This window comes from Mauremys reevesii, linkage group 20 (assembly GCF_016161935.1).
Source record: "Mauremys reevesii isolate NIE-2019 linkage group 20, ASM1616193v1, whole genome shotgun sequence".
Taxonomy (NCBI): Eukaryota; Metazoa; Chordata; order Testudines; family Geoemydidae; genus Mauremys; species Mauremys reevesii.
Window position 1 is genome coordinate 18,854,919 of NC_052642.1, and position 14,459 is coordinate 18,869,377.

A 14,459-nucleotide genomic window follows, 5' to 3' on the forward strand; every position below is an offset into this window, starting at 1 on the left:
ACAAGCTTTGTGGATGGGGGGAAGCGGTAGACGTGAAATAACTTGACTTTAGTAAAGCTTTTGATACTGTCTCGCATGACCGTCTCATAAACAAACTAGGGAAATGCAACTTAGAGGGAGCTACTATAAGGTGGGTGCAAAACTGGTTGGAAAACCGTTCTCAGAGAGTAATTATGAGTGGTTAACAGTCAGGCTGGAAGGGCAGAACGAGTGGGGTCCCGCGGGGATCAGTTCTGGATCCAGTTCTGTTCAATATCTTCATCATAATGATTTAGATAATGGCATAGAGAGTACACTTATAAAGTTTGCGGGCGATACCAAGCTGGGAGGGGTTGCAAGTGCTTTGGACAATAGGATTAAAATGATCTGAACAAACTGAAGTAAATAGGATGAAATTCAATAAGGGCAAATGCAAAGTACTCCATTTAGGAAGGAACAGTCAGTTGCACACATATAAAATGGGAAATGACTGCCCAGGAAGGAGTACTGCAGAAAGGGATCTGGGGGTCGTAGTGGATCACAAGCTAAATATGAGTCAACAGTGTAACGCTGTTGCCAAAAAAGCAAACATCATTCTGGGATGTATTAGCAGGAGTGTTGTAAGCAAGACACGATAAGTAATTTTTCCGCTCTACTCTGCGGATTAGGCCTCGACTGGAGTATTGTGTCCAGTTCTGGGCACCACGTTTCAGGAAAGATGTGGACAAATTGGAGAAAGTCCAGAGAAGGGCAACAAAAATGATTAAAGGTCTAGAAAACATGACCTAGGAGGGAAGATTGAAAAAATTGGGTTTGTTTAGTCTGGAGAAGAGAAGACCAAGAGGGGACATGGTAACAGTTTTCAAGTACGTAAAGGTTGTTACAACGAGGAGAGAGAAAATTTGTTTTTCCTAACCTCTGATAATAGGACAAGAAGCAATGGGTTTAAATTGCAGCAAGGGGGATTTATGTTGGACATGAGGAAAAACATCCTAACTATCAGGGTGGTGAAGCTCTGGAATAAATTGCCTGGGGAGGTTGTGGAATCTCCATCATTGGAGATTTTTAAGAGCAGGTTGGACAAACACATGTCAGGAATGGTCTAGATAATACCTAGTCCTGCCATGAGTGCAGGGGACTGGCCTAGATGACCTCTCAAGGTCCCTTCCAGTCCTATGATTCTGGCCATAAAAAAATAAAACGCTTAAGTATGTCCGTGTGGCTGTCCCTCAGTCTGAGCTCAGTCTGTATTTTTCAGTGTATCGCCTTCATTGGACATAGGCTAAGCATGTAGCACAAAGTTATTTCCATGGATTCCTAGGTGGGGGTGGGGGTGTGAGTTGTTGTGGGGGTGTACAGTATGGAACTTCCATGCTGTGATTCAGTATGAACTGGACCCAGGGGAGCTGATGGATGTGGGGCTAATGAATTACAAAAAGCTTCGACAATTTCATTTGATAGTTGGTAAATGGAGTGAAAGGGAGCTTGCCTGCTGCACAAGTAAAGGATGCAGGCCTACATCTTTGTAGCATCAGCTGTGGGGTCCCCATATTATTGTGAATGTTTACTGTGAAATACAAACACAGCAGCTAGTCCTTATCAATACTATATAGTGAAAGAAACCTTTTAATTGTCCAATGTCTTCATTCAAAGATGTTCAGAGCTTAATATCTGCTATTTAGAAGTCTAGGGTAAATTTTTCAAAAGCACCTAAGTGACTTAGGAACCTAAGTTCTATTTTCAAAAGTGACTTAGGCACCTGGAACCCTAAGTGCCATTGACTTTCAGTTAGACTTAAGCTGCTAAATGCCTACATCGCTTTTGAAAATGGAACTTAGACTCCTAAGTCACTCGGATGCTTTTGAAAATGTTACCCCTAGTTTATAGGTAATATTTCAGAACTGATAGCTGAGCCAGGAGGCAATACACCTCTACCCCGATATAACGCCACCTGATATTACACAAATTCGGATATAACGCGGTAAAGCAGCGCTCCGGGGGGGAAGGGGCTGCACACTCCGGTGGATCAAATCAAGTTCGATATAACGCAGATTCACCTATAACGCGGTACGATTTTTTGGCTCCCGAGGACAGCGTTATATCGAGGTAGAGGTGTACTATACATGAGCCTCATAATATCTTGGATTACAATTAAATAAATTTAAGAATTTTAAAATATCTTGTGTAAAATTGAACCCATAGGTGAACAACTTTGCCAGTATTGCTGTTCTAAGCAATGCAATAATTAGTATACCTATAAGTGAATGCTCTATTTTAGAAAATTCCTAGTGGACTGGATAGAAGTAAATGAAATAAGTCACACTGAATGCAGGAAATAAGAGATTCTTTCATGCAAGTGATAACATTAGAAGAGTACTTTAGTAAAAGACCACAAAGAACCAACTAGAATAAAATGGATATTTTATATAAGGATATTATTTTGATGTACTAAGATGTTTATATTAATATTTTGTCCTACAGTATAATGTTGTAATGGAACAACTTTGATTCCCTGAAAAATACTATTGTAAAATAACTAAAATGAACAATGGTGAAGATTATGAGAGTCAAATGTAAAGATAAAGTATTTGAATATTATTATTATGTAAGTGCAGATGTGAATGATTTTATTTCTTCTGAATGTCAATAGTTTTTTTAGATCAGTGAGGGATATAAACTTATTTACATCTTAACTGTATCTTTAAATATAAGAAGAGTTAGCAAAAATGTCTTCAGTAAGATGTCCCTTATATTTGTCCCTGAATGAACACAGACTGCTCACAGGCACTTTGGGAGAATGTCCCTTTCAGGATTTAAATGCACTGTAATTCCAGGTTGACAGTGATAAACATTCAAAATCAGTGATAAGACTTTAAAAAGAATAGAATTTAGCCCAAATTTTAACAGATTGTATAGAAGGGTTCAGGAGTATATAACAGATATTAATATAGCCTTGTTCAATTAAAAATAAATATAGACTTAGGGAAAACAATATATTTTTTTCTCAGACAAAACTGATTGTTTTAACATTTACCCATGGCCCATGAAACAATTTTGTTGCACTGCCACTTGAGCAACAAAATGGTGACAAAAGAAAGCAATTGGCATATTATAAGCAGTTGAGCCATTCTTTTTTTCCCCCCAGGTGAAGTAAGTGAAAACTTTATTCATTTGATCTTTTATTATTCATACTAACACCACTGACGTAAGGACTACATGGCAAACTTGTACTGTCCCGCAGTATTCTCCCTTGGAATTTAATAAACGCCTCTGTTGTCACACCTTAAAACATCCAAGCTCTTTTCTGTTGTGTGTGATCAAATATTTATTCCCAAATACCATACACCTAGGAGTGTTTCCGTGGAGTAGCAGAGATCAGTTACTCAGGTAGTAAAGATGTGTGAATGCAGCTGGCAGATGAAGTAACCAACATTATGAATTCCCAGCCTGTCCTTCTTGCCAGAGGCAATAGCTGACAGGCCTGAGCGGTCATTGGTTTCCTGTTACTGGCGTTGATAGGGCCTGAGGAATCTTGGCGTCATAGATACTTAAGCTATGCCCCTGCATGAGTGGAGACGGCCAGTGCTGGAGGGTCCTTGTTGCACAGAGGTGTAATCAATATGGTCTGGAGTCCTTGACCTGAATCTGTAATTACCTGGATGGTATAAAGGTAGTTTGTTGTTACTGATGGTGATTGCATTCAGGTCCTCTGTTTGTGCTGCTGATCTGTGAAGCAGGGGGAGAACTTGGCCCTCTTTCAGTTCTCCACAGTAATCAAGAGGTTTTAATAATGGTCATATAACAAGCCATTCTTATAAGGGACATCACCTGTTCGTTGCCAAGGAAAACAGGAACCCAGCAGTGCACGTTCTGCAGTTTTACCTTCTGTCGCTTCATTAAAAGGGATGCCTGGGCTGTAAATTCTAGCTCTTCTAAGTAATACCTTTTAGAACAAAAGTTAGTAGCAGAATAGCTATTTTAATAAGTGCTTTAGTAGGTTATTAGTTATTAAGAATTTTACTATATTTATAGAACAAGTAATTTGTGGGGTCTGATCAGTTGAGGTTTTTGTTGACAAATGTGCTTTTGAAGAACTGAGGGCTTTTGTGTGAGTTGTGCAGTGCAGAATGGGGACACTTAACAGGGAGATTTTAAACCTGATGTAGTTGATTCAGTTGGAAAAAATGTTAACTGATGATTTTTAAAGACAGCCTTAAGTCAGAACGGACTGCAGTGGGCTCGGAGATGCCAGTGCAGTGTACGTGATTACTGCTAGGAGCAGCTGTGCCCTATAGACTATGGAGATGTGAAGAGAAATTAAAATGATCTGACACTGCTGATTGGGCACTTGCTGCTGGATCATTGCCTGGCTTGGGAAACGCTCAGCTGCAGGGATGCATGTAGTAACATTAATGTCTTGCAACTACTGGTGGGTGTTACTCTCGGCAGAAGTATAGACGGAATAAATTGACAGACGGGACATGGGTAGAGCGGGTAAATGAGAGATTAACAAAATTGTTTTATACTGATTTATTTTTTGCCTTTCTAAAAAAAATTATGGATGTGGTGTTTGTGAAAGGTGAATGACTGAAAGCTCTGGTGACTGAAGGCCGCTCCTTAGCACACAATGAGATTCAGCTGTACCTGTTTCCAGTGCACGTTGCCCCTTGGCTATGTGAAAAGGGAAAGACTCAATCTTTATGGGACAGAAGGTGGTTAATCTCTATGCCCACTTATCATTGGCCTTTCTACGGAGTCTGCCAACAAATGACTGAATTAATCTCATTCATCTGTGATGATTGTTCTTTGAGATGCAGGTGCTACTCAGCTAGAAAATGCTGTGAGATTGCTAGCTAGTTTCAAGTAGTCAGGTGACAAATCAGATGGCCACAACTTTTGGTTACTACTGACCTGGCATTTGGACTGATGATCTAAAGTGGAAAAACTCCATATCACAGGATGAATCACCTGAGCCATTCAGTTCCCAGAATACTAATCATCTTGCTCGCCCATTTTTGTTAGCATATGGTAGGCATTATTCTTCAAGAATGTATTCTGCTCATTTCACCTACTGCTACAGAGCATGAACATGGATTTTCTAGATGTAGAGAGTACAGAGCCCTTTTACACCTTTATGAATCAAGAGCAAATGGCGTAGCCTCTTTTGTGAACAAAGAACTGCCACGCACTGGGGAGGGCTGCTCCTGGACAATAGAGCTTGTGATACTTATGGAGGCAGGAGAAGTCTGAGGTTCCTTTTACATTTCCTTTCTGGGCATTTTGAGGCCCATTAGCTGGTAAAAAATATAAATCATATAGACAGTGAGATTTGAAAAAAGTTTTTGATTCAGTTATTAGCAGCTTGAATAGGGCCCTCCATACATAATGTCATGTTAGTCCCATGGCTATAAATGTTTACATATGCAGTTCACCTTCTCTGAATTTAAGTAGATTTAAAGACTGTAGAATATTGATTTCCTCACCTCCTGTAATTGAATAGATAAATCAAACTAACTAAATCCAGAACAGCTATGTTTCCATACTATGTGTATTCTGCTGATGTTTTCTAAGTAAATAATCGGGTGGGTAACACACAAAAAAGTACAGAGAACTTGCTTACAAGGGGCATTTTAATATGTGTAAATAAGAAGGTAGTGGTGAGTTCTTCTGTTATTAAATAAAATAAATGTATTTACAGATATAGAGTATTGGGATACATATGTTTCTTCTTCGGTTGTTTTGTTTAACAATTCTTAGAAGACCTGGGAGCAGACATACAGCCAGCATAGGACTTTCAGACATACATACATGTGCAATATTGTACGATTAATTATCTTGATCATCTTTCCTGCTATCCCATATCTTGTCATACTTACCAGTTATAGTCATGCTAATATTACCTCACTCTGCACTACTGAAAAACACTCAAACTTTGTACTGGGGCTTTATTATAGTACAAGAGTGATATTGTTCCCTTAAGACAGATCTTCAGTTAAACTGACAAATGTTTTTAGAAAACAAGTTTTATAAGTTTTATTTTCCAGTTTTCCCAGTACCTTGAAATATTTTTTTAAGTCCCATAATACATTGTTCTCTGTTCCCAAAACAGACATGATCATAGCATTAATAATTGATTTCCAGTTTAGTGAAACATAAGTCAAGAATTCTGAAGATAATAGTTTAAGCAGAGTTGTGCAAAGCCATGGGGATTGGATTCACAGAGACTAAGTGAACTTTTTCCCACTTTCAGTTAAGGTTGTTTTGCTCCCCAGAATGCAGATCAAAATTCAACTAGTACTGAGCCTGGTTTCTGGCTGGAAGCAGAAGAAAGCAGTGTCAGTTGTTTTCTAGTTGAACCATAGTTTAGTTCAAGTTAACTGAAACGTCTGTGTACCTTTATGTGTATGTCCCACTTTGGGGTTTACTTTCAGAAGACTGGCCCAGATAAATAAAATGATGGTGAAGTTTTGAACCAAATTATTATTTGTCTTTTTTCTTCATAATTTTAGGGAAAGTCTAGGGTGGTCTCAGTGAAGGGTCATGGGACTCGTTTTTTTTTTTAAGTCAAAAGTTTTACACCACAAAAAACTTTATTTTTTTTTTAATTTTTAATGTAAATAACAAGAAGTAGGAGTTCCACACAGTAGCCAAGCCATGTAAACTCAACCTGGCTCTCAAATTTAAAAAACAAAACCCTTTCTCTGGTGAGACAGGATGGGAAGCTTGTGATTTCTTATCAAGTTTCTCATTTCATCTCTGCTGGGATAGTCCTTTGTGTAGCAGCAGTGTTATTGCTGGGCTCTTGCTCCCTATTAGCTGTCCACGTGCTCCAGTGATAAGGCTGTCAATGGTATTTGTTGTGGGTTAAGCGTCGTATGCATTCACCTCACATTTCTCTCTCTGACTCCCCTCTCTCTCTTCCCACGCCGCAAATCCCCAAATGCTAGAAAGTTGCGTGTGTATATAGTATTTTATATCATAGAATTCATGATTCTGTGGTAGCTGTGAGACAAGTTAAGCCTCAGTTACTTTGAGATGAAAGCTTGAATGTGATTTTGAAAAGATCTTAACCCTTAAAGAAAGGTTATTTATGTTCACTCCCCCACCCCCCTTTAACCAAAGGAAATCCCAAGGAAACAGTCCCTTTTAATCAAGAGGTCACAAAAAGCAGTGATGTGAAGCATGTCCATAAGGCTTTCACTGCATTCGTAAACATGCTCATACCCTCTTCTTTTCCGCTGTGTCAGTTTTCTCCTTTAATAGATCATTTTTGTAACAATTACTAGACTAGTTCAGTTGGCGGTATAGTACAGGTGACAGGGGCTTCTATTGTCAGATCATGGGAGCATAGGTATTTGAGCTTTCTCAGCTGGTAATTCATGTAGGTGAGTAGTCACAGACAGATTAATTAGCGGTAGTAATTGTGCATTTCTTTGTTGTGTTAAATTACGAATTTGAGATAATCAAACTGTCTAACTTTACTGTTCTTAAGACCATTTCTAGTAATTTAACTTGGAAAGAAAGGTGCAACTTTCAAACCTTGTGTTGCATGCTGTTATAAGTGTGTGTGTGTGTGTGTGTGTGTGTGTGTGTGTGTGTGTGTGATTTTGTGATTGTAATTTGTGGCACAGGCAACCAGAGCACAGGATGGAAGCCCATAGTTGCATTTTAGAAATATGAAGAAATGTATAAATAATCTTTCTTTCCCTTTGTATAAGGTGTGTATCTTTATTTAGAGAGACAACCAGTAAGGTTGAAATGAAATAAAATTCAAGAAGTGAATGGTCTCTTGTTTTTTAATTAATCTATATTCTTCATTAACGCATTTCTCTTTCTCTTGGATCATTTTTTGAAAGGTATAAAAAAAGTTTTTAATATATGAGATTTTAATTATCAACAATATTTCACATGCAGACTTCATTCTATAATATGTATTTGTTTTGGCTGGTTTTTAAGCAGACTTGAATCCTGAAGACTGTACCAAGCATGTATATTCTGCATCTCTCCCATTTATTCTTACTGTTAGTGTACAGTCAGTCCAATGAAACTGTGTTCAAAACAAATACCTGTTCAAAAAATTATCAGTGAATGTCTGATGGTATCGTATGGTACTTCTGGAGGCTGAATTCAGTGCTGTTCTCCCATAAAAGATTAATTCTTACATTGTAGAAAATTCAAGGATAGTTGTCCTAACAACTTGAGTTATTTGGTCCTGGCTAGTAGAAAACATCCTGAGATAAAACTCACAAATTTTCCAATGAAGATGGTTCATTAAAGAGAAACGAAAAGGGCATTTAAAAAAAAATCACATACACAACCATTATTTTTCCTTTACATAGAACCGATTAGAAGAACATTAGAAGGTGAAATCCTGGATCCATCTAAATCAACAGCAAAACCCCCATTGATTTGAGGGGCCAAGATTTCATCTAGTTCTCTTCTGTAGACCCTCTGAGATCACTGCACTGCATGGTAATCATGTACTAAGTAGAGCCCTTTGCCTTGGAAAGTTATGACTTCATAGTCAGGAGTTCTCTCTTCAGGGTACTCTATTAAATAAAGACATATTCCGTACATAAGCGAACTCTCTCCTGTTTTCTTTGTTGTTCTGTCCATTTTACTCTGTATACAGTGTCCCCAACACCACCACCTCTTTGTTGCCAACAATCAAATGTTTATATTCCCAAGCAGCAAGTTTACTTCCATGGGCTTTTCACATTTTTTATAATAAGTTTACATGTTACCTGTGATGGGGACGACCAGAAAGAGAATATAGTAGAGGTAAAGAGAGATAAGATGCTTACACGTTCACTCATCTCATAAGTTTGACTTCCCATTATCAACAGTGATTTTACGTCAAGCTACTGTAGAAATGTATAACAGAGCACCCTGCCCAGAAAACAAAGATATTTATGCAGTGGAAGAAACCTAGGGCTGATTCTTCTTTCACTTACCCCAGTGAAATCATCAGTAAACGCACTTCTATCAGTGGAATAACACAGGTAAGTGAATGGAGAATCAGGCATCAAATCTCTACATGAACATATGTGGGGAAAAATTCAATTTTTTTACATCTCCCAAAAGCCCTACTTCCTCCCACACATTTTTTTTTAAAAATACACAAACATGGGATAGCTAACCAGCTGACCTGGCCTCTTAATAACCCATCAAAGCTATGCAAAAAAATGAGAGGTGGAAGGAAAACCACAGTTCTGAGTGAAATGGACCATAGTCCTTCCACTGCCTAGGGAAAACAAAGGGCATGAAAAGAGCTGTTATAATCTAGGTGTTAGTGTATTATTCAGGGTTTAAGCTTTAACTATGACTTGTTTTGTGGTTTTCTTTCATGACATAGTTTTTGTTGGTATGTTTGATGTATTTTGATAGGAAAAGGAGGATTCATGTAAATTTGTGATTAGCCCTGTATGTTAGCAATACTACATTGTGATCGGCATCTTATTGGAAGTCCACAGGAAAGCCCAACCTACTATGGAGCTTATAAAATCAGACCATCTCCAGAGGAGGATAACCACGGCATATTTGAGATTCAAATTTAATAGACTTCCAAAATTACTGGATAATCTGTTTAGATTATATTAGCTCCAAGAGCCAATCCCTTCCAAACTAAAGTCTGTGGGAAGTCCAAATATGCTAAAGGTATTTCTGTCTAATTTTATCGAATTCTTGAGTGTAGATATAGTACATTCCAAAGTCTTTGAAGGGAAACCTTGATATACTGAGGTAATTGCCTTCAGTCCTTTCCAGTATATATGACGTATTACAGTGGAAAATTAAGGTAAACATCAATGTAATAGAGTTCTCTTTTGAAATTAGTGAAGATGAACCTTTCACCTGCTTTTCTAAGTACTGTTCTCAACAGCTGTTGTATGCTTTCTGAAACTTGTCTTAAAATATTTATTCTCTATCCTGAATATAGTATAGCAATTTTTTTTTCAAAGCATAACGACACTCAGCTCAGATTAAAAACTAATGGCCTGATTTTGAATGCAGCTGGGAAGTCAGAAATCCTATTGAAGTCAATGGGGGCTGCACATGATTAGCACCTTTAAAAATCGAACCATAAATTCCTGCAAAAATATGGAGCAAAAAAGAAAAAGGCAAAATTGAGTAAACATATCTTAATTATTTTGTGTTGATCCTGCTCTTAAAAAGGTGCCTGAGCTGATTTCATTCAAGATTCAGAAAAAAAATGGATTCCCAGGCTGAGAACCCAAGTGTTGAATTTAAGATGAGAAGGAATATTTGTGGCAAAGTTATTACTGCCAAGAAAATAGAGAAAATCAGAAAAAGATCACCCTGAAAGTGCTGACCTCAATATAAGATTTGCAAATTTGATATTAGAATGAAAGGTTTGCTCTGTACTTAGATATTGTTTAACCAGTCGTTCTAGTCTGCTTAATAAGAACACAAATGTTTCTCTGCTATTTGCTGTGTGACTGTTAACGGGGGATGGTTTTTTAAAAGAGTTGTGATGATGTAATAATAGTTTGCACTTCTGTGATGTCTTTAATCTAAGTGCTGTATAATATGAATAAAATACTCAACTGACTGGGAAATTCAGATATAGAAAGAAAAATATCAGAGCCAGGCAATGGCAGAGCCAGCCTAAATCTCAGAATGCCTGTCTTCCATTCCTGTGCTGTAACCACCAGACTATGTTCCACTAACTTAGCTGTGACTTTCTCAGGTGAAAATTGTTCCACATTGAAAAGGTTAACAAAGATTTCATTGTCCAGCTATGCCAGAAGGAGGAAAGGAAACACTGGATATGGTTTAACTAGGCTGCAACTTTATTCCTAAATGTCTGGGAGTACCCAGCAGATAAAATTGTACAGTGCAGGTAATCATTTACCTATACTGGGGGAGGGGAGACTGCTGGCATCCCTTCCCCTTATGCATCCTGGTCCCCAGCCAACCTACTTTCTGGGACATCACCACCCCTCCCTTCAAATGAGGGTTAAGGGGGGCTATAAAGGACAGGGGTTGACTCCCTGCTATACCAGTTATAGGAGCCTTAACCCCCCTATTTCTGCTCCTTTGAAGAATACCTCCTTTAAATTCTTTCCCAATCCATTTTATCTAATGGCTGTATCCATTCCCTATGGAGTTCCTGCACTGGAAAACCCACCCCACGCTTACATAATGAGTTGTGACATCATTGCTGCCACCCCTCCCCCATTTTGTTCTTTGCCCCTCCAAGTCCCCCACCCACTGTGGGGAAAGCGAACACTGCACTGTGCCTTGGCCAATCTGGTGGTGAGGGAAAAACTGCTTAACAACCCCCCCAAAAAGGAACAATTAGCATAATGCCCACAGCAGCTCATACGGAACCTACGGATCATACGGAACCTGGTATTTCAGCTACTTCCATGGGTGGAATGGTGGCCGGTGCTCAGCTTGTCCAGGTGTGAAAAAAGAGAATAGACCCCTTCTCTTCCGGTCACTTGGGTGGGGGAGATGTAGGGTGGCCGACATCCCTTATTTTTTCTTCTCTGTACAAGATTGGGAGTTGTTGAGTAGCAAGAAATACCCCTGGGGAATGTAGGTGAGTGCTGCTTACTATTATTAATAATGGTAATATTGGGAGGATGAGTGGGGTAGGGCAGGTGTGCTAAGAAATACAATGTTGGCAACCCTAGGGAGATGAGTTAATGTCCCCACACTGACCTGGGATGGAGCTTCCTCCATGCTGCAGGTTACTCACTTGTTCTCTTAAAGGGGCAACACACCATCTCCACCGAGCTTGACAAAAGTCCCCACCACTTAATGTGTGGGGAGGTCATTATTTCAGTGAATCACCTTGCAATTAAAGAAAGGATCCAACACATTGCAAATGAAATTGCAACAGAAATACCATATTCTGTTATCATTTATATCAATGGAAAAACTCCGTAAATAACCCAAAGTTGATTCCTGATTTAAAATACAGCTTAAAACGAACAGTCTAGAAAGCAGTCATTTGATCATTCTTCAGTTGACATCACGTCTCTATGAAATCATGGCTGTGAATCACCAGCATAATAGCTAAATAAAATATGATTGGGGATTTTACTTTCTATATTACAGTATAGTGGCACTAAGCCCTTCAGGGCATCCATTAATGGTCATTGGTGCAATCCTCCGTTGCTTGAAGACAGTTGTTCTTGTGTCACACAATTCAACTGAGGCATGTACTAGTGGCCCATTAATACAAACTCTGGAGTGTCTTATTGCTTATGTGATACATATTTATTTTCAGCTGGGAAAGTCACCTTCAGTTCATATAATGGTTTTGCCATCTGAAAAATAATAGTGCACTAACGAATGGTGAATGTCCACGGTCATAAATGGTGCCCCTCTATTTAAGAAGAAAATATATACTATAGGTGGCTTGTACATTGGTAGCGGAAACACACACTTATCACACAAGGTTCATCTAAGTTCTAGTGTCTGGTCAACTATTAACAGTTAACTGTTTTGCATAGAGAGGATTAAATCTTAAAATAAGTAGAAAGTGTTGATTCTAATTGGATCTGACACCTCGATCTTCTGTTGTGGAGCAACACATGAGCTGGGATTCCCGATGGGCTCTTCTAGGATACAATATTTATTATGTTCAAGATCTAAGAGCTCCTAGCTACTGTTAGATTTACAAGAGATCCTGAAACCCTATCGTCCTTCCTTGTGTTTTCATAAATTGCACAGAAAAAATACACTACACAATATTTGCAAGGACAAATGTTCTTTGAGGAGATTTCTGTTCCTTTTATGTAATACTCTCAGAAATTCATTTTATAAAAAATTAATCATTTTTTTATTATCTCAATTCTGAATGTTCTTGACACTTTTAATATATACCATTTTAGATGTTTAATTTTAGATTTGCATTAAATGTGAAAGTTAAAATGAAAACATTAATCTATTTGCATAGGTAGTTTTACACTCCAAATGTATTTTTTATGCAAAGCTTTGATTTAGAAATGGTTTTCAGTTTACAGAAAACACATTCTCATTTTTCTGCTTCTGTGCTTTCACTAAATTCAGCCATCATCTTCTCTTCATCATCTAAAAAATGTGCTCAGTCCTCTCCATTCCCGCCTTGAAAACCCATGCCCAGGCTCTGATTATCTCTTGTTTCAAGTGTTGCATCCTCCTTTGGGCTCCAGGGCTCTGTTGGAAATCAACTGCTAAAATCATCAACATTGCTTGCCACACTGACCCTCTTCACATCCCTTCATCCCCTTTCTTTTTGCAACACATTCAAGCTCTTTGTCCTCCTCTTCAAGGCACTGCACAGCATGGTCTCATCTCTTTCCACTCCCCTCCTCACCAAGCTCGACCAAAGCTGTAAAATTTACTGACTCCTTTTAGGTCCTTCTCCCAACCTTGTTCCAGGCCATCTCGCATCTGACTTCCTAGATTTTTATTTTGTCTACTGTGCATCCAATCTTTTATCCTTCAAAATCTGTCCTTAAAACCAATTATTTCAGAATCTTTAAATCTTAATCCTATCAGTTACATTTCATGTACTTTCCAATGGTTCTTGATTTATGGGGGAGGACTTGAAATTCTGGATTTAGAATATTTATAATATTTATATGGCCATCACATTGTCCATAAGCAAATAGGAACTAAACACCATTCTGTTATGTTTCCTTTTTTGACACGCGTTAGTTAACTAACGAGCATCATTTCTAGAACTGTGATTGTAGGCGCTAGTATATGCACAAAGAATTAAAGGAAACTGCTATGTTTTTGGGGTAATAGTTTCTTTGTGAGGGAGCATACACCAAAAATAACATCGCCAGTGAAGTAGGACAGAAGTGAAAAAAATACGCAGAATCTTAAAAGTTTGTGCATTACAGAGAATGGAGAATAAAAACTATTTGAAAAAAGAACATGACAGTCTTTAAGCAGCCATATGATACATTTACATACAATATCTTACCTCAAATACCATACAAAGTATAATCATAAGAAAACATATTAAATACAGATTTTTTTGTTTATAACCACTTTAAAATAAATATATTACTTTTAAAAATCATATTTAACAACCAAGTTGTTTTACCGGAAATACATCTTTTCCCTTGTTTTTTTTTGTTTTGTTTGCACATCTTTGTTAAAAACTAAATATGGAGAATATCGATATATTTGGTGTAGGAGGGGGGGGACACAAGGGGGATGGCCAGGAAGGGACAAAATAATGGATCTTTCCCTAAACTTCTGTTTTTGTTTCTTCTGTTTCAATGCATTAAAAGGGCGGCTGTCACTACACAGCCCTGGTTGGTTGGTGAATAAATGATAATACTTAACACTAAACCAGCATTTTTCATTCATAGAACTGAGCCCTTTTCAGCATATTTCTCATGTTGTATGGAAATACGGAAAATTCATCTGTTTCAGATTCCAGGAGATCTCACTTACTGTTACAGTTTGATTTTTGAATATGAACGAACCCCCAAATTAAAACAAAACGG

The 14,459-nt window shown here is 38.1% G+C and overlaps 1 protein-coding gene across 11 annotated transcripts in view; it reads left to right on the forward strand.

Moving 5' to 3' along the window:
* BCAS3 (BCAS3 microtubule associated cell migration factor) overlaps positions 1-14,459 on the forward strand; it is a 486,041-nt gene that overhangs the window by 232,831 nt on the left and 238,751 nt on the right. Inside the window, exon 24 of one of the 11 annotated variants that reach the window (XM_039507727.1) lies at positions 8,319-8,478. The exons of 9 other annotated variants lie outside the window; for them this stretch is intronic. In XM_039507727.1, the coding sequence (XP_039363661.1) occupies positions 8,319-8,392 (74 nt within the window). In that variant the 3' untranslated portion in view covers positions 8,393-8,478. Of the gene's footprint in view, positions 1-8,318; positions 8,479-10,152; positions 10,447-14,459 lie in introns of those variants that run through there. One more of the 11 variants, XM_039507730.1, reaches the window with a different exon arrangement.